Source organism: Antechinus flavipes, chromosome 2 (assembly GCF_016432865.1).
Source record: "Antechinus flavipes isolate AdamAnt ecotype Samford, QLD, Australia chromosome 2, AdamAnt_v2, whole genome shotgun sequence".
Classification (NCBI taxonomy): Eukaryota; Metazoa; Chordata; class Mammalia; order Dasyuromorphia; family Dasyuridae; genus Antechinus; species Antechinus flavipes.
This window is the reverse complement of record NC_067399.1, coordinates 656,588,569-656,609,226: the sequence shown is the minus strand read 5'-3', so window position 1 is coordinate 656,609,226 and position 20,658 is coordinate 656,588,569. Positions and strand designations below refer to the sequence as shown.

General features: G+C 38.6%; 2 protein-coding genes across 3 annotated transcripts in view; both read right to left on the bottom strand.

The window, feature by feature from the left end:
- DNA2 (DNA replication helicase/nuclease 2) overlaps positions 1-10,275 on the bottom strand; it is a 41,533-nt gene extending 31,258 nt beyond the window's left edge. The window contains exons 1-4 of the mRNA XM_051973863.1: positions 9,939-10,275; positions 9,504-9,897; positions 3,718-3,897; positions 415-598 (exon numbers count right to left, since the gene is read on the bottom strand). Of these exons, the coding sequence (XP_051829823.1) occupies positions 415-598; positions 3,718-3,897; positions 9,504-9,897; positions 9,939-10,275 (1,095 nt within the window). The remainder of the gene's footprint in view (positions 1-414; positions 599-3,717; positions 3,898-9,503; positions 9,898-9,938) is intronic.
- A 6,969-nt stretch (positions 10,276-17,244) lies between these two features.
- The window catches only part of SLC25A16 (solute carrier family 25 member 16), a 31,473-nt gene continuing 28,059 nt past the window's right edge, over positions 17,245-20,658 (bottom strand). For both annotated transcript variants that reach the window (XM_051982567.1, XM_051982568.1), the window contains 2 exons: positions 19,933-20,001; positions 17,245-18,756 (listed from right to left, as the gene is read on the bottom strand). In XM_051982567.1, the coding sequence (XP_051838527.1) occupies positions 18,600-18,756; positions 19,933-20,001 (226 nt within the window). In that variant the 3' untranslated portion in view covers positions 17,245-18,599. The remainder of the gene's footprint in view (positions 18,757-19,932; positions 20,002-20,658) is intronic.

The window sequence follows — 20,658 nt, the reverse complement described above, 5'->3', positions numbered from 1 at the left end:
AAGAAAATTTCATAACTATCAATAGAAATCTGAGCAAAAAATTAAGTTTGCCTTTCTCTGAAATATTAACCAAGTACTATGTTAGTTATTTCATATCCTTTTTCCCTATAGAATGATCAAATGGAAAATAAATACTACTAATTTCCAAAATTCATTTACTACTCTGTTCCTTATTTTACAATATAACTCTTGTGCTTTTTTAATACAAGAAGGCTAAAAGAATCCTTTAGCCACAGGAAATAAACCTCAGGACAGTGATTATCATCAGGTCTTCTTATCCTATGGCAGATATGTGTTCACAAAACTCTATCATACCAAAAACCATCACTAGACATAATTTTCTTTTTGTTAATACTTTGTTAAGTATTATGGACAATGTCTTTGAATCAGCTATAACATCTTCTACATACTTACCCTAAATTTTTCACTCAGAACTGCTCTTCTCATACAACGAATGCTATTTGCTACACTAGTGCCAGATATCAGCATGTCTGGATGGAGAGTCAAATATCCAAAATCTTTATCTATTATCCAAGCATCTGTTTTGTATTCTCCTTCCAAATGAATGATATCTCCTGGCTCTATTGAAAAGTCATTCCTGCAAATAAAAATATATGACATGTAGGAGCTTCATTTAAAATGTACAAGAAAGGGGCAACTAGAAGGCCCAGTGGAGAGAGCCCAATTCTGATGTCAGGAGAACCCAAGTTCAAATTCAATCTCAGATGCTTAACACTTCCTAGCTGTGTTAAACAAGTAATTTAACCCTAATTGTTTGGCTAAAATAAAGTAAAATACACAAGAAAGGAGACCTAATTAAAGCTCCACCTATGGAAGATAGAACACTGATTGTTTCACAAGAATTAGAACAAGAAAAAAAAAAATTTGCAGATCACTTAATTTAAGCCTTTTATGGGACGGATAAGGCCCAAAGAGATTAAATGAATAATACAAGGTCTTTCAGGGAGGAAAAGGAAGAGAGTCAGGATTTGAACCCAGGTAGTTTAGATCCACCAGCCACCAGATGGTAAAGTGTTTAAAGAGCCAGAGCTGGAGTCAGGCAGGCTCATCTTCCTCAGTTCGGCCTCAGAAACTTTCTAGTTCTATGAGCCTGGGTATGTCACCTAACCCTGTCTAGCTCAGTTTCCTCATCTGTACAATGAAATAGAGAAGAAAATAGCCAACCAGTCCAATATCTCTCATAAGAAAAAGAAAACACAGATTCAGACACAACTGAATTAAATGAACAGCCTCATCTCTGGATTCAAAGGCAGGCCTTAGCTTTTTTGCAGGTATTTCTATAGTACCAGATACTCATCAGCACCAAGTATTCTATAAGAGTCTTTAATTTTACCTGCCTCCAGCTTCAAAAAATGCACAAAGATACTCCTGGTTTCCCTTCAAACAAAAAGAAGTTCAAGGGTTAGGTCCCAGAAACTATTATAGAAAAACTGCACACCTTTACATAATCTAATCTCCATCTTTATTATTTATTCTCCCATTCTTAAACCTTCCATCATGCCTATGTCTTCCTAAGATGTTAGAAATGGCAAGTCCATATATAACAAGGATAAAGGCCTTTTTAGTTGCATCTCAAACCCAGGCACAAATCCAAGATCAGTCTGGCCCGTGTTCTTGTGTAACATTGCTCTAAGTGTGAAAACAAGGGTTCAAGAATTTTAGGCAGACAAAACTAAAGGAAAGCAGAAAAGTGGGGGAAAAAGCTGGTTTTACTGCACGTTTCTCTGATGAAGGCCTCACTTCTCAAACATACAGGAAACTGAGCCAAACTTATAAAAATAAGAGTCATTCCCCAATTATCAATAATCAAAGGATAGGTACAGACAGTTTTCAGAAGAAGAAATTAAAGCTTCAAATAGTCATAGGAAAAAATGCTCTAAATCACTAATAATTTGAGAAATGCAAATTAAAACAACTTTGAGGTACCACCTCACATTTACCAGATTGGTTAATGTAACAGAAAAGGAAAAGGACAAATGCTGGAAGGGATGTGGAAAAACAGCAATGGTAAGTAATGCACTGTAGGTGCAGTCATGAATTGGCACAACTCTTCTGGAAAACAATTAGGAACTACAAGCAAGCAGCTATAAAATTATACATACCTTTCAACCCAGAAATATCACTAGTAGGTCTATATCCCAAAGAGATCAAAGAAAAGAGAAAAAAACCTATTTGTACAAAAATATTTATAGCAACTGTTTTGATGGTGGCAAAGAATTAAAAACTGAAGACGTCCATCAACTGGGGAATAAACAAATTACAGCATATGATTGTGGTGGAACAGTATGAGATAATACTGTAAGAAATCATGGGGATGGTTTTAGAAAAATCTGGACATGGCTCTTTTTAATAGTGAGGTGATTCAGGCCAGTTCCAATGGTCTTGTCATGGAGAGAGCCATCTGCACCCAGAGACAGGAGTGTGGGAACTGAGTATGGATCACAACATAGAATTTTCAGTATTTTTGTTGTTTGCCTGATTTTTGTTTTCTTTCTCACTTTTTTCTTTTTGATCTGATTTTTCTCATACAACATAATTGTGGAAATATGTATAGAAGAATTATACATATTTAACCTATATTGGATTACTTGCCATCTAGGGGAGGGAGCGTGGAGAAGGGAAGGAGAAAAAAAAATTGAAACACAAGATTTTATAAGGGTCAGTGTTGAAAACTGTCTATGCATGTGTTTTGAAAATAAAAAGCTTTATATATCAACAAAAAAAAAAAAAAAAAAACCTGAGAAGATTTATATGAATTGATACAAAATAAAGCAGAAATAGAACATTATATACAGTAACAGCAATATCGTAAGGATGAGCAACTGTAAAAGATTTAGCTACTTTGATCAATACAATGATCCAAGACAATTCCAAAGGGCCCATGATGAAAAATGCTATCTACTTACCTCTAGAAAGAGAACTGATAAATTCTGAGTGCACACTGAAGCAGACTTTTTTTTTTCACCTTTTTTTTTGCATCATATCTAATATGGAAATGTTTTCACATGTATAATCTAATCTCAAAGGATAAAGAACTTCAGTCTTCATTATTCATCCTTCCATTCTTAAGTCTTTCAGCATTCCTATGATTTCCTAAAATTTTATAAATGGCAAGCTATTACTTCTCATGTAAAATTGAAATAATATTACTTGCCTTTTCAATAAGGAGAGGAGGAACCAGAAGAAAGAAAATTCAGAACTCAAAATTTGATTCTTCTTAAAAACTAATTTAAGGAGGCAGCTCGGTGGCACAGTGGATAGAGCACCAGGCCTGAAGTCAGGAGGACCTGAGTTCAAATCTGATCTCAGACACTCAACACTGCCTAGCTGTGTGACCCTGGGCAAGTCACTTTACCCTAACTGCCTCAGCAAAAAAAAGAAAAAAAAATTAATTTAAGTTTCATACTACAACTGAAAAGACTAAGGATCTAACTGGAAAAAGGAATAGTCAATAATACGATAATGTTCTTTATGTTCACTCCCATCAGCTGCGTGACTGGACAAACTAATCTCAATGAACCTCAGTTTCCTCAACTATAAGAAAAAAGGTAAGAATACTTGTACTAATATTTTGTTTAATCACTACAAAACTAGAGTTATTCATTTTATTTCCTCAAGTGGTTTTGGAAACAGAGGCCTAAGATGCTGAGCACAAAATAAACATCACATCAATTACTACATATATATATCAATTACCAATCATTCCTAAGGATGCAGAGCTCTTGATCTTCCAGTGACTGAGAAGCTGTTATAATTAGATGTTTCTCCAGGTTTCCTTCATTCTGTACGATACTGATTCCCAATACCAGATATCGATTATCTACTCCTCGTCTCAGGATTGCATCAGGAAAAGCTGCTGCCATTTTCTTCTGAAATCTTTAGAAAAGACAATAGATTAGCACAACCAAGAAATGAGAACATCTTCTGCGTCTCTTTTCGTCTTCAAACTACCCCTAGAAGAGATTCTCTTCCATGTTTAATTTTTCTGAGAAGCTAATGCTAAAAATTATCCCTCGTTAAAATAGGTAAAATTAAGGAAGGACAAATTGATTTTGTCTAAAATAACTCTTCTAGAAAAATTTCTACAAAGTGATGCAATGTGTGATCTGCTCCTCTTTTAGCGTTTCAAAAATGTAAGCTTTAAGAGAATTAAGGGTAGATACATGCTTAGGACAGTAACAGAAAAGGGCAGTGGGAAAAATTTCAGAGATGAGAGAAACCAAAACAGAATGCTATCTATGGTCTTCGTGGAACTAGGAAAATGTTAGAGTGAATGAGGAACTGGAAAATTGGATCAGACTGGAAAATCAAAGGTCAACTTATCCATCCCAATGCAAGAATTCATTCTTTCCTCAAAATAATATTTTGCTTTTCCAATTACATGTAAAGATAGTTTTTAATATCCATTTTTATTAGACTTTGAATTTCAAATTTTTTTCTCCCTCTCTCCTGTCCAAGACAGTAAGCAATCTAGTATAGGTTATATATGTACAATCATTTAAACATGTTTCCATATAACCATGTTGTGAAAGAAAAAAATCAGAAAGAAAGGGAAAAACCACAAGAAAGAAAAAGCAAACAAAAAAAAGATGAAAATACATGCTTTAATCCATATTCAGTCTCTACAATTCTCTCACTGGATGCAGATGGCATTTTTCATCCCAAATCTACTGGCATTATCTGGGATTACTATATTGCTGAGAAGAGCTAAGTGTATCATAGTTGATCAAGACACAATGTTGCTGTTAATATCTACAAAGAAGAATTTATTTCTCTGACAGTTCAAATTACCCCAATTTGACTACTCTTCAATGAATGAGAGCTCACTACAAGATAAACCACCCAATTTTTGAAAAGCTTGAAATATTACAAACTTTTTCATTACATTAAGCCAAAAATTGCCTCCTAGTTTTTTAAATGTGAGCATTTTCATATACTTGAAAAGTTGTCATGTGGCAGGGGGACTGGACTATTCTGTTGATTCCCAAAAAGTGAAGGTCTAAATTGAGGAGGGGCCTGTGTCTTCTGACAATGAACTGTCCCTTTCTTAGAAATTCTCATTGGTTGTGCCCTACAATAAGGTCTGCCCTAATCTAATTTGTTTAAAAAAAAAGGAGAGGTTGTCTAGCTCTTCTGACTTGCTATAACCACTGCTTCATTTTCTAGCTGTTCATAAACCCTCCCTTTAATATTATAACTTTGAATTTTGTCAGGAATCAAAGTAAGGCTCAGGGATCTTTGATTTTCAGCCTCCTCTTCCCTTTTTTTGGAAAAGTGGAACATCTGCTTCCTTCCAGACCTGGGACCCCACTCTCATTTCCCAATTTTTCAAGGATCTCAGATGGTGGCTCAGTATTCATGTTTCCCAGCTTCAGCACCCTGCGACAGATCATCTATATAACTGAGACAGAGAATCTCAACCCATTAAGGAATGCCAGGGGCTCTTCTTATCTTCCTATTTATTCTTGGGAATCAATTCCCTATCATTTGTTTCCCACTAGCCTATGGCAAGTCTGGTTATACAGTTCAAAGTCATAGAAATGGGGGGGGGGGGGAGAGGAAGGGGCAGTTAGGTGGCTAAGTAAATAGCACTGAATTCAGGAGAAGCCGAGTTCAAATCTGATCTCAGGCACTTTGGTGACCCTGGGCAAGTCACTTAATCCCAATTGCCTCAGGGAAAAAAAAAAAAAAAACTGGGAAAAAGGTGAGCAAATAAGGAACTTGTAATTCCCACCACATACTAAAAGGACACAATGTAAGCACTGTGTATATAGTCCAATCCAATAAATTTGTTACATGTCTACTTTGTAGTTATTGGGGGGGTGAGGAGGAAGATTTAAATAAAATATGATCCCTGCTAATGTAATGCTTATGAGCTCGTGGTTTTATTTAACATGTAGATCAATCAAGCAATGAATAGACATTGAAGCATCCACAATGCCCCAGGCATCATTGTAAGCTTTGGAGATAAAGACAATAGTGAAACAACCTCTGTTCCCAAGTAACTCATAATTTATTGGGGGCTGGGAGATATAACAGGTATGTACATATACAAAACAAGAAAAGGTAATTTTGGAAGGAAGGCATCAGTAACTGGGGCCTCAGGCCTAGAGAAATAGTACTTGAGCAAAACTTTGAATGGAACTAGACTTTTAAGAGTTTGAGATGACAGAGGGCACTGTGGGCACAAGAGCTTGGGCAAAGACACAGAGAAGAAGTGCCATGTTTGACAGATAACAAGATGCTCACCTTGTTTGGACCACAGGGTGATTAAAAAAAAAAAAAAAGGACTGGAAAGGTAAAATGGAATCAGTTTGTGAAGGGACTGAAATGCCAACGAGCCTATATTTGATTCTCCAGGTAAAAAGGTGTTCATTGAGTAAGAAGGAGGGGGGAGCTGGTCAGAAATGCACTCTGGGAAAAATCACTTTGGCAGCTGTATGGAGAATGGATTGGAAAGAGAAGCTTGAGTCATGATGTCCACTTAGGAGGCCATTGCAATAGCACAGGAAAACAGTGCTGAATGGCTAGAATAGGATTGGTGACTGGAGAGAAGGAAAGAGTTACAAGACATGTTGTGGAGATAGAAAAGTCAAGATGAGGTACGTGACTGTCCAGATGTGAAGGCCAGCAAAGAAAGGAGGATGTTCCAAAGCTCTGAGTTTTTCAGTAACTAAGAAAAAAGTGCTCTTGACAGAAATGAGGAAGTTTGGAAGAAGAGTGGGGGAAAAGATAATCATCTCCACTTTAGACATGTTGAGGTGGGATAAAATGTCCAATAAGCACTAGAGGTACATGACAAGGTCAGGAAGGAGACTAGGGATGGAGATTAACTAAGCACAATGGAATGGATGAGGTCATTAAGGGAAATAGAACCAGAATAGGGAATAGGAACTTGGTACAGATAGTGATTCAGCAAAGGATACTAGGAAGATTGCACTTATATCTGATTGCTTACCATCTCAAGGAATTAGGAAGGAAGGCTAGAATTGGAACTCAAAACTTATTTTTAAATGTTAAAAAAATTGTTTTAATATGTAATTGAGGAAATATAGATGAATATGCAGAATTTTATGTGTATGTATGTAATTTTTTAAAAAATTAATCATAAAAAAACAAAAAACTTCCATAGACTGCTCTGAGAGATGGGGACCAAGTAATACATTTCACACAAGAATGCATCCTTGGTTCATAAATACGCAGAAATTTAATCTCTTCTGCCAAGACCTAAGGAAGTACCAAAAAGAATTTTAAAGGAATGGGGGGGAGGGGAGAACAACGTAAGAACACCCAGGTCTGTTAGCTCTAACTCTAACAACATTGAGTTATCAGGTAAAGGGGAACAGAGATAGTATTTTAAAAATTGTTAAAGTAGCAGCCTATGCACTGCACTAAATTACATGAAATGGTAAAAGACCTGTAAGACGACATCTGGCTGATGGAGCATTTACAAAACTTGAAGGATCCATCACAGGCTGAGGTGCCATTTTCATCAATCCAGAGTAACAAGATCAAGTTAGGAAAAAACTGAGATTCAGAAAACTACAAGTGGAAACTAGTGCTATACAACAAAAAGAGCAAGCTGAATCCAGAATCAGGGCCTCTGGTTCAAATCTCTCCTGCCATCTGTGACCTATTTGACCTATTTGGAAAATCAAATTCTGTGGGCCTGTTTCCTCAACTGTAAACTGAGGGAGTTAGATTAGTAGCCTCTGGGGTTCCTTATGGCCCTAAATCAATGACCTTATGGTCTTTATCTGAGGTCAAACAAAATAACTCCTAATTGTTGGGTCCTTATTACCTCTGGCCTGAATCATTGCCACGATAACTTCCTAGGTGATCCCCAAATCTCTCACTATTCCAATTCATTCTCTCCTCCCCCTCTCCCCCGGAAACTGATTTTTCTGTAAAGCAGTTCTGACTCATCACAGATCAATAAAGTCAGATGGCACCTTACTGTCTCCATGGCCCCAAAATAACCTCTGATCTTCTTATAGCCATCCCTCCCTTCACCCACTCAAATTGGTAGGTGCCATTCCCCATGCAGGATACCTCATCTGGTATCCAGGTGCCCTCCAAAAGAAAACATTGTTTTTTCACCTCAGACTCTTGGAATCCAGCTCCACTTCAGCTGCCTCAGGGGCTCCTAATTTAGAGTCCATCAACAATTAATCAATTTGCATTGTTATAGCAGCTAAAGCACAAGGCTAGGAGATGGAAAGAGCTGACTGAATTCTAATCCAGCCTTATCCTAAGCCATTTCATCTTTCTACCTCAGTTTCTTCAACTGTAAAATGAAGAATATAAAGAGTTAATTCTTGTTCAAACGTGATAATATTTGTGAAATGTTCAGCACAATGCCCGGCACATAGTAGGGGCTTAATGCTTGTTCCCTTTTGCCATCCTTGGTTGTTGTGCTACCAGGAGCTGTTGGAAATATGTGGAAGCACCTGACAGTGGCTGCTGGAGATCCAACCTAGACCTGCAGAATGGCTCTCCTCTTGGGAGAGGATGATACAAGGAGACTGAGAGGCAGCTGCTGTTCTCTGACCTCTCTCCTCTTCCCTCCGCCTCCAATTTATCTCATTCCAAATACGCCTGTGTCAGCAAAGGCTGCCCTGCAGCTCCTTCAGATGCTATGATCCACAGCTGTGGAAGCTCTAGGAGAACTGAGCTTTCCCTTAACGCTTGGTATTTTATTTTGTACTTCATTACATTCTATCTCCCCATCAGACTGTAAGCTCCTTGTATCCACAGCACTTTACGAAGTGTCTGGTAGACAGAAGGTGCTTACTATAATTGCTTGTTAACTTGATTAAAAACAGTATTCTGAGAAATCCAAGCCACAAAGAAAGACTAAAGCCTCGGATCTATCAACCTAAGAGCCTAGAACTTCACCGAGCAGGAAGCCTCTCCGGCCCCACGTGCCCAGGTTTGGCAATCAAAGCTCTTCACCACACCCACACCCCCAGCCATAACTTTCCAGACTTCTTTCTCATGGCATTCCCAAGGCCTCCGGCTCTCCCAGGCCTGGGACCCCCGTCCCCCCATTTCCATCCTCTGGCTCCACCAGATGGCCCAGGAAGACGCCCCCAGTCCCTTAAGTCGCGACCCCTCTCTCCCAAATGGTTTGCACCGCGCTTCCCCCCTGGACTGTGAGCTCCCCGAGGACAGGGCACAGAGCGGCGCTGGGCCCCCCAACCCTGTTCACTCATTCATTCATTTATTCAACCAGCCTAAGACCTCTGGGAACGTTCGCTCCCAGACAGACCCCCCACCCCGCTTCCTTCTACTCCCCCCGACCCCCGTGGCTCCAGACTCCGCCCCCTCCTGCACCAGTCCCGGAGAGGGGGGCCCGGAGAGGGAGGACAGGAGGGCGGACGGGGACCCAGGGGGCTCAGTCCGCGCAGTCCGCGCAGCCCGCGCCCGCTCCCGCGCCCTCCATTCAAATCTCCCGCTCCCTCCCGTGCCCTGCGGCTCACTGGGCGGCGGGCGGCGGCGCCTGTTCCGCGAGCGTCTTTCCCTTCGGCAGCTCCAGCTTGTCCAACTCCAGCTCCAGCTCCAAGTCCATAGCTCTACTGGCCCGGGGGTCCCAGGCTGAGCCCCCCGGGACTGGCGGATCCCGAGGGGAAAGAAGGGGCCGGTGTGCGGTGCGCATGCGCCCTGAGTTCTCCCTCCACACACTCCGCCCCCAGCGCGGGCGGAGCCGATCCCCAGGGTGTTTTCTTTGGTCCCTTTTATAAAACCTCGGGCGCACGAGTAGCTCATTCCCTGGGTCCCGCCCCTCGGAGGCCGAGCCCCGCTGCCGGGAAGTCCGGTGGGCCCGGGGTACTTTCTTTGGGCCGTTCTCTGTGACCTTCTCCAATGCACTAGCAGCTCACCCCCTTCTTTCCCCAATGAAAAAGAGGAAAAACTACCTGGTAACTGATGGTCACACGTGGTCCGGCTGGGCATGGGGCTCCCTGTGTCCGGAGCGCGTGTCCAGCGGTCCGGGACCGAGCCCCGCGCTGCCCTCTCCGACATCGGGGACTGAGCCGCTGCCGCCTGGGCTTCCAGCTGCTTGCCTTGCACATGTGCTGGTCGCGCCTCCTGTGCTCCGGACAGCATCAAGACCAACCTAGCGGCTGTCATTACAACCCCGGGAAGGGTGGCAAGGCACCTAGCAACCACCGCCCCGGCGCCGCTGCGAGGGGGTGCTGCTATTATCGTCTTCATTTTACAGATGAGTAAACTGAGGCAGGCGGGGCACGACATTGGCCCAAGGTCGCACAGCAGTAGGTTCCAGGCTCTTTTCCACGAGCCATATGCTTCTCGATATTTCACTTGGCATTAGTTCATTGTTGTCTTATCGGGTCCACGCCATTAGAGTGAGCAGGGCTTCCACTCCCCCGACCCCTGCCCAAGGTGTGTTTGTTCTCCAGATAGAAGGCTGCTCCAGCTAGCAACGAATCTTCCCCTTTCACATCATTGAGTATAATAACCCCATTATTTTGGTCTTCAGTCATTTTTCCGTTGTGTCCCACTCTCTTTGGGGTTTTCTCGGCAAAGATACTACTGTGGCTTACTATTTAGTTGTTTTTTTTTTTTTTTTAAATAGTTTTATTTTTCCAAATACATGCAAAAATAGTAGCCACTTATTTTCACAAACTCATTTTACAAGCAAGGAAACTGGGTTAAGTAATTTGCCCAGGATCACTTTGCTAGTAACCGAATTAAGTATCAGCAATTCTATTCCCCCCAATAGAATTTCTTTTCTGTCTTCAGATTTCCATAGCCCCGAACACTGAATGATACTTACTGAACAAGTAAATTAAAAACATTTGTTTAAAGTATACTATATACATAGATGTCATGGAATCCTAAGATTTAGAGCTGGAAAAAAAATCTAAGAAGCCCAATTTTCTCATTTTACAGAGCAAGAAACTAAGATCAAGTAACTTGGGCAAGACCACACACTTTGTTACCACACAAGGTAGCAAAGCCCAAGTCCAGTGCTATTTTAACTACTATCTTTAATATGAAATAAAAAGAAAACTTTAATGGTAATATATTCAAATCAAATTATCTTTAAGTAGTAGGAGGGCTATGATGGGATTTTAAGGTTTCAAACATGATGGTCCTGTGACACAAAAAAAAGGTGAATAGAACAAACTTCAAAGTTACTCTCCTTAAATGTGTTTGAGAAAAAGCATTCATTTGAGATGATAAGCTCATTAGGCTTATCTATTATGCAGTGTGAGGTGCCAGATTATGCCAAATTGTTTTTCAGTTTCCCCAATAGCTTTTGATAAATAGTGAAGTCTTAACACAGGAGTAGTAGATGGCACAGTGGATAGAGTTCAGAGTCTGGAATCAGGAAGATTTGTCTTTAGGAGTTCAAATCCGACTATAGAAGACTTACTGGTTGTGTGACCCAAGGCAAGTCATTTAACTCTGTTGACTTCAGTTTCATCAGTTTCGTCTGTAAAATGAGCTATGGAAGGAAATAACAAGCCATTCCAGTGTCTGCCAAGAAAACCCCCAAAAGGGTCACAAAGAATTCAATCTTTGATTTTATCAAACACTGTGCTTATGCATTTCTAACTATTGTATACTTGATTTAGTTCATTGATCAACTTCTCTATTTCTGTCACTGAAGTTTAAAGCAAAATAAATCTTAATAGTCATTGTGGAAGTTAGGGATTATTTACCATTGGATTAACTGGATGTTAATTAACGGGTTTAAATAATCACTCTCATTTCAATATTAATGAATACTTAATAATGAATTAAGTAAAGGTGGTAATAGCTAGCATTTATATTGTTCTTTAAGGTTTGTAAAGGCATTTACACATATTATTATACCATGTGATCCTTTGTGAAATAGGCATTCTTATTTCCATTCTACAGATGAAGAAACTAAGGCAGAAAGATTAATGACTTGCCCAATATCACACAACTAATGGGTATGAGGCAGAATTCAAACTCAGGTCTTCCTTATTCAAAGGCCAGCATGCTATCTACTATGCCATCTAGCTGGCTAGTTAAAACACAATCCTTTTCTCTGACGAGTTGCTTAATTATACTATCAGACAAAGAATAGGTTTGAGAAATAGATAGCATTTGGATTTAAGGAAATATAATTGTCTATTACAAGGAATCCACCCAATATGATCTTCCTCTAAGTCTCTTAACATTGACCAAAGATGCATGACACTCTCTTTCCCTTTTGCTCCATGACTGGCCAATCTTTTCTTGTCCCATCTCCCCCAGTGACATTCTTTACATGTTAGCTCTTAGTTATTCTATTTGTGTGATTCCCATCCAAAGGCCAAATGACATTCTACTGGACGAATGGGATCCTATTGATTATAAGAAACTATAAGCAAAACCCAAACTAATTCACCTCCAAAACTGATGATACCTCAAAATGCAAAACCTCCCTTGAGCAATCACTTAGATTATATAGATCTTGGAAATAGTATGTCTCCTACTTCCTTGTTCCCTCTGACTCAGTCATTTCTCCATACATAATAGACGGGATATTTTTTGCTTATCACTAAGACACTACTGACATCACTATGCACATTTTTATTTTAATTAAGTTTTAGGATCTCAGTTCTAAACCCCCAACTCTAATCATCTTTTGAGATCAGACTGGAAAATGAATCTTACACAGCATGAGCTGGAAAGCTATTTGGCGGGCAGAGCAAACTGCCAAGGGATTCAAAGTTGCAGACTAGCGTCCTGAGCATCCCAAGGGTGTTAGTGTTGCCATGGCATGTCACCACCTCCCCCATACAAAGTGAAAGCATGAACTCTGGAAAGGGTTTCTGAGAAATGATTCTATTTTAAACTGAATTTTTTAGTTACAGTTAATATTCATGGATTGTTCTCCTACTGGCGAGAGGTTTGGCAAGGTCTACCTGCCCAGAGGCTCATGCTTCAGATTTCTGCAACAGAAAATAAGCATTCATTTGGACACAAGTCATATAGTCATAAAAAAAAAATTCTTTGAAAATTCAACATTTAATAAATACCTGCTGTACAAAGTGAGGGGGATACAAAGGTAGAATACAAAGTCAAAAGGTACCCCCACTCAAATCTAGCCATTTAATCTTGGTTTGGCTCAGTTTTCTAATCTATAAAATAGGGATTATAACAGTATCTACCTCACAAGGTAGTTGAAAGGATCAGGAGACAATATTTGTAATGTGTTTAACATAGTAGGTATGACATATTTATTCAATTCCCTCCTATTTTATTTGCTGAATGCTGGGGATAAAAAATAAAAAATCTGTGCCCAAAAGGAGCTTAACTACTATCTATGGACTATGGACACATGAGACAATAAAAAATGTAAACAATGTAAATATGAAGTGATTTCCTGGAGGGAGGGAAAGCATTAACAATTGTGGGGAGGAGCAGCCTCCTTTTGGTCTTGGTGAACTTGAGCAGAAAGAAGCTAGGGATTTTGAAGCACAAGAGGTGAAAGGAGATAACTTGTTCCAGTCATTGAAATATCATGGGCAAGAAATGGCTAGAGAAGTAATTATACTGACCATTCCTCCTGTAGTGTCCTGTCCTGCACAAAATGGAATCCTTAATAACTATTGCCAGAGTAATCAGATTAATATTTACCATCCCAGAAAGCAGGAGGGAAAAGTCCCAGTTCATTGATACCTAAGCCAGGTAGATGCCAGAATTCTATTCCAGCTTCTCACTAAGGCAGGGAGATGACTGTCCATTTCTGAAGACCGTAGTAGTGTAACTCAAGCTGGAAAGGTTGGGAGTACAGGTCTAGCTTAAGATGGGCCAGTGTGGGGGTGACTGGAGAGGGTCACTACAATGTCAGCTGCTTTCCAGTACCATCCATCGAATCAGGGAGCCTTATGATCTGTAACAGTTCAAGGAGAACCTGAACTATCCCCTCCCTACTTATTCCCCTAGACATCCCTTCAACCCGAATCCTTAAATATGAAGGCTTGGAGCAAATTATAGGTAACTTGCTCAACATTTCCAAGTAGCAATGAGTAAACCTTGAAATGGAATGACCTCTCCTCTTTGATATCAGAGAGCAGTTCAACAATTTATAAGGTATTCCTCTAAATGCCATTTGGCAAGGGGAAGGGAATAAGCATTTATTGCTTTTTCTACCTACAGTGTGCTGTACACTGTGCTAAACACTTTAAAAATCATTTTATTTGAACTAGTAATTATTGTGGATATCTAAAAGAGACTAAATGCGAAGGAAAGAAAGGAAAAGAGAAGCAGAAAATACAGTCAAATACTTATTTGGAATTTGTTTCAAAGCAATTGATATATCAGAATAATCTGAACATAATGTGAATTTTGTATTGGCTTGTGCTTAACACAGTATCAGGCACCCAAGCTGCCTATTACATATCTCTAACTGGATGTCCCACAAACATCCCAAACTCAATACACCCAAAACAAAATGACCATTTTCCTCAGAAACTCCCCTAACCTTCCTATTGTGTGAAGGTCACAACTCTCATTCACCCAAACTGACAAACTCAGTCATCCATGAGACTATATGCTCTCTAATAGAAATCAGTCACCAGGTTAGGTCAATTCTGCTTCCACAAAGATTCCAGGGGACAGCTAGATGGTACAGTGAATAGAGTACCAGCCCTGGAGTTCAAATCTGCCTTCAGATATTTAACACTTACTAGCTGTCACCTTAGATAAGTTACTTAACCCCAACTGCCTCTCAAAAAAGCAAATAAAAAAGTGAATTCACAAAGACTATTTGCAGCCATTTCCCTAGTTAGACCCTCATCACTTCTAGGGGATTACCTCAGTAACCTTGTAATTGGTCTTCCTCCCTCTCCACTTCATAGCTATGTTAACTCTCATGGCTCCCTATTACCTCTAGGGTCAAACATGAAATACTCTTTTCACTATAATAATATAATAATAGCCCTTTCTAGTCTCCTTATATTTTACTCTCCTCAATGGACTTGTGGTACTGTTTTTCCATGGTGGAACCTTCTACCTCCCCCATATTCACTTCTTGGTTTTTTTCCTAACTTTCTGCTCAAATCTTTCCCAATATGCACTCTTCTTTTTATGGCTTATACATGTTTTTTTTTTTTTTAATTTGAACAGAAAATTTCAAGTGTAGCCTTGTTTTTATAGTACATTTGCTCTGGTTTTATTTCCTGTCCCCCATCCCCTATACTGAAAGTAATAAATATCATCCAAAGTTTTCCAGTTAGGTACATGTAGAGATAGCTTAGGTTACTTCATCCAAGTGGAAAACAAGTCAATTTATTTTCCATTCAAAAATTTGAAGCATGGCACAGTTCCAAGAACTGAGACTGGATGTATTTTTGTTGCTTTTTCTCCCAGAGTTTCACATAAATCTGCTATGATTAAGAATTATGAACTCCAGCTAGGATTCCTATCCAAGCCAGAACTAGACTACTCCCTTGAGAGTGACTTAGGAATCATGGAACGTTCACATTATTGTGGAACTCCCGTGACAACACTCAAAAGGAAGTTTGAAAGAAACATGTAGACAAACCTTACCAGCTGAGGTGTTTAGCAGTTCTATTTTATACATGTTTTAAAAGTCATTGTGCCACAAAAAACACAGAATACCAAAAAAACATGGAAAGATTTATATGAATTGATGCAAAACAAGCAGGATCATGCAAACAATGATTACAATGAACATTGGTCCTGAAGTTTTATTTGGTCCTGAAGAAAAGATGAGAGGAAAACTAGCATTTATTAAACACTTATTATGTTCAAGGTCCTGTGTTAAGCACTTTACAAATCTTGTTTCAATCCTGAGAAGTAAAGTACTATTATTATCCTCATTTTACAGTTGAAGAAACTGAAGTAGATATTTTAACTTAAATAATTTGCCTTGGATCACAAAGCTAGGAAGTATTTGAAGCTGGAAACGCATTCTGCTCTTTTTGACTCTAAGCCCAATATACTAACCAATATTCCACCTGGTTCCCTAAGAAAAAGCATGACCTTCCTATCTTTCTAGAAGTGGGGCACAATGAGTACAGGACATTTGTATATGCTGTCAAACTCAATTGTTATCTGATATTAGAGTTGCTGATCTGCATTTTCCATTTTTTAAAAAAATTCTTTGTTATAGGGAATGATCCAAAGGGAAAAGAAGAAAATGGGTATTACCTAGACATAGTGATGTAAAAATAAAAAACAATAAATACATACACACATACACAATTTTTAAAGAAAATAAACTTTTGAGCAGAAGACAGACAATAACAATATGTTTGTGGAAGGACCTGGAAAGGATCTCAGAGATCATCAAATTTAATCCCCTTCATGTTACAGACGATGAAAATATGGCTCAGAAGTCACTTGTTCAAGGTCACACAAATAGCAAAATAGCACAGTCCAAGACTTAAACCTACCTCTCAATCCAAAGTCATCCCTCTCTTAAATCCAATTTACTTGCATATCATGGCATCACCTACCTGATGTCTTGGTCCTCTTTGAGAATAAAAGACAAACAACAATGTTCTCAAACCCACAGATTCCTCTGGCCTACAGCATGAGAGAGAGAAACAAAAAGCCTACTGCTTGCCAAAATTGCTAATTACATGTTTCGGTTCTTTTTGTTGTTGTTCAGTCATTTCCAGTGTGTGACCCCATTTGGGGTTTTCTTGGCAAAGATACTGGATGGTTTGCTATTTCCTTCTCCAACTCATTTTCCAGATGAGGAAACTAAGGGAAACCGAGTTAAGTGACTTCCCCAAGGTCTGTCTGTCTCTCTCTCTCTCTCTCTCTCTCTCTCTCACACACACACACACACACACACACACACACACAGACATCATGTGACGAAGCTTGATGCTCTTTCGACTGCATCTCTTAGCTGCCCAGTTCCTGAGGAAGATTTTAACTCAGTGTTAAAAAGTTAAGAACTTACAAAGACTCAGCCCTTTGAAATGAAGGTATGGGAACTATTTATACCACAGAATACAACAGCTATGACTTTTTTATACAACAACCTTTTCCCAATAGAACCCTTCCTTAATTAAAAAAAAAAGTTCAGTAAAACTGTCTGCAAGAATTAATGCTCTTTTGACACCTAGTAAGTAACACCTCTCTAATGAAAGGGAAGATGGCTGTTTTTAGATTCCAATTTCCTTCTGTAATTACCATATGTTAAGGCCTTTATTGTAGCAAATGAAACCTATGATTTATAAATGAAGGAAATAAATTTCAAAATATGACTAAAACATTTATTATTAAATTTCTGAATATATTCTATAAATGGCACAGAATGCAAGTTTTTCTTCAGTAAAACATTTGAAGTTTTCTTTCAGGGGATAATAGAAGATAGTCGTTTTAGCAATTTAAATTACCTTGAGGTTTCTTGATGATATTTAGTTATAGCATAACCCAGAAGAGGAAACGCATGCAGTTCCATCAACTGGTAGATTTATAAATCAAACATATTTATCTGAGAAGTCAAATCAAAATAAAGACAATTCACATGATTTTTTTCCCCAAAACTCATTAATTTACAAAGGCTAAAACAGAAATGCTCATTCTCTTAACCAAAACAAAAATGGAAACATACAATGACTTCAACTAATTTTCTAATAACTAACCTCATAGTAATGATTCTATATATCATGTTCTCTAAAATTATATTTACAACAATAAATAAAATAATTCTAAAATAAGTAGCTACAAAAAATGAATCTAGGCATTTTTAACTTGCTTGTTTTTAAACAATAAGATCATTAGAAATTATATTCAAATATCTCTATTAAGTAAATTTATGTGACAGAAAAGTCTCTCATGGAAGAACATTTTGATATAGTAATATTTTAATGCACATATCATTTTACTGTATACACACAGTAAATACCCTTTGATCCAAACATTGACAATACTGGAGATACTTTCAGTCTACCTATGCATATCTTGTTCAAGTCATAAGCCAAAGCCAAGAAACTAATCCCCACCATCCTCAAAACATCATCCTTTCAGTGCTGGCTTGTTCAAATGAATGCACTTATCCAACTGGGCAGGATAAAATTTCAATATGCATTCTTGCTACAGTAATCATAAATTATTAAGTCTAATTTAAAAAACAAAATGAACCCAGTTCATTTTTTAAATCCAGCATAGTTTTTCATCAGGATTTTTTTTTGCCATGATTACTGAAAAAGCTCGGAAGAACATGATAAAGCTAAGAGTAAACATCAGAAAACCTGTAATGAACACCAATGAATCTTTTACTAGTTTCTCAGACCTTTTAGTTATTTTAATGAAACTAATGAACTTAAATAAAATATCCAGAGTTGGCTTAAGGGTGTTTCATATTGGGAAACCACAAATTATGGCATCAAAAAAATAACAGGAAGCACTTCTGGTTTCTGGCTTTAAAAATATATATATATCAAGTAGTCCAGTGCCAGAGAGTAATTTTAGATTTCATTTAATCTACACACCACCCCCTCCCCCCACTGCCAATATTAAAGTAAAACATTATACATATACATATATATATATATTTATATAATAGATATACATGTGTCTGCCTGGATAGTTTCTTAAGGAAAAACACGACTTCAGTTGAGGTGCAAGAACTGCTTCATGAGCTCATAGGTTGTGAACGCCACGGCTTGGGAGGGAACACAGCGAATGTAGTTAAGAGATAGACCCCGATAGAGCCCTCTTCGAATCCCGTGGTGTCCATAGACATACTTCAGTGTCTTCAACATTGTACTGAAATATAACAACAGAGGACACGGTTTTATAGGGAAGAGTAAAAAGGAGATGCTAAGCAATGGTGACTTAAATGACAACACTGTTTTCACAAAGAATCTCACTTGCAAACATGGATCAAGAAAATCTGTTTGAGGCACAGTGCAGAGTTTTGGACATACACAAATTTTACACCTCTCTTGTTCTCAGTGAGCAATAATAAAGGGGACACAAGGGAGAGATTGATCACTTTTGTCAGTGCTACTGGAAAAACCCAATAGTCTTCCAAATGATACATTAAACGTTGTGTTTAAATGTTTTCAAATGAGAATGAGCAGCAGAAAGGTCATGAAAATATAAAGGAAATAAAATTCAACAAAAGATGTAAAAGTCAGGGCAGTTAGGTGACTCAGTGGATAGAGCACCAGCCTTGAAGTCAGGAGGACCTGAGTTCAAATCTGGCCTCAGACACTTAACACTTCCTAGCTGTGTGACTCTGGGCAAGTCACTTAACCCCAATTGCCTTAGCAAAAAAAAAAAAAAAAAAGTAAAAGTTTTACAAATCCAAGAATCAGCAATAAAAACTGTTCCCTCCCCAGACTGTCCAAGTGTTGCTCTTCCTAACCCATAGGACTTGGAGTTTCCCCTTTGCCTTAGTCCTGAAACTGTTTTGCATAATGGCACATGTATAATCCAAATCAAATTGCTAACCATCTCAGGGAAGGGGGAGGAAAGAAGAGAGAGAATTTAGAGCTTAAAATCTTAAAAAACAAACAAACAAACAAATAAATAAAAGAATGTTTTAAATTGCTTTACATATAATTGGGAAAAATTAAATAGTATTTTTAAAAATAAAAACACAAGAAGTCCTGAGTACCTGAAAAGCCCTGATCAAACTGTTAACTGTCCCTTAAGAACTGTACTTTGAACCCTGCTTGCTATTAGAAAAGTACATGATGAACATGATTGAGACACATGGGGTGAGATGGTAACCTGGAATCTGGTAAGCTCTCACCACCTCACTATGAGACTTTGGAGAAGTCAGTCTCTGAGGTGAATTACAGATGAGAAAATGGGACAAAATGATTTCTAAAATAAATACATTTGAAAAATAAAATTCTGTGATTCTAGCTCCACATGTTTTAAATGTTAAGTATTTCTATTTCTAATAATAACAAAAAGGTATGTATAACTTACAGGCACTTTTCAGAATCTGGGAGAACAGTCCCTAATTGCATTCTACGACGAGTTACATCAAGTGGATAACTAAAGGAAGAAAAAAGACAAACTCAAGGCCATTCACATTTTTTTGGGTTAGCAATTCAATTATCAATTCAATAAACAATTATAAACAATTATAGTCACCCTTTTGTGTGCAAGTCTCAGAGAAGAGTAAGACACAGTTTCAAGCTTCTGGGAGCTCATAACCCCAATACCCATGTTTGAACAACTGCACAATAACAGGCAATTCAATATATAATTTCATAGACAAGGATTGTAGGCAGCCAGAAATGGGAAAAACTAGGGTGACTGGAGAATGTAGAAAGGTTGGAGTCTTAAATGATGGACAGCTGGGGAGAAGGCAAGGCATTTTAGGTGAGATAAACACAAACAGAGGCCAAAGATATACTCAGAAGAGCAGACTGGCTGATGCAGGAAGTTCACACTTGATTAAGCCAGAAAGTTTGAGGAGTCTGACATGAGGGTGTTGAGATCAGAGTCACATCACAACTTTGGAATAAGAGGGGACCTCAGATCAATCTCTCCAGATTCCCCCAGATAGTCAGAAGGAAAAGAAAAGTTAATGACTGACGAAGGTCTAAGGAGACCCTAGGGTTTCCACACGCAGGTGAGGAAATGCCACAGAAGACTGGGGTCATTAGGCTCTAGGATCAAGCAGAAACTTGAGTCCTGGCCTTTCAT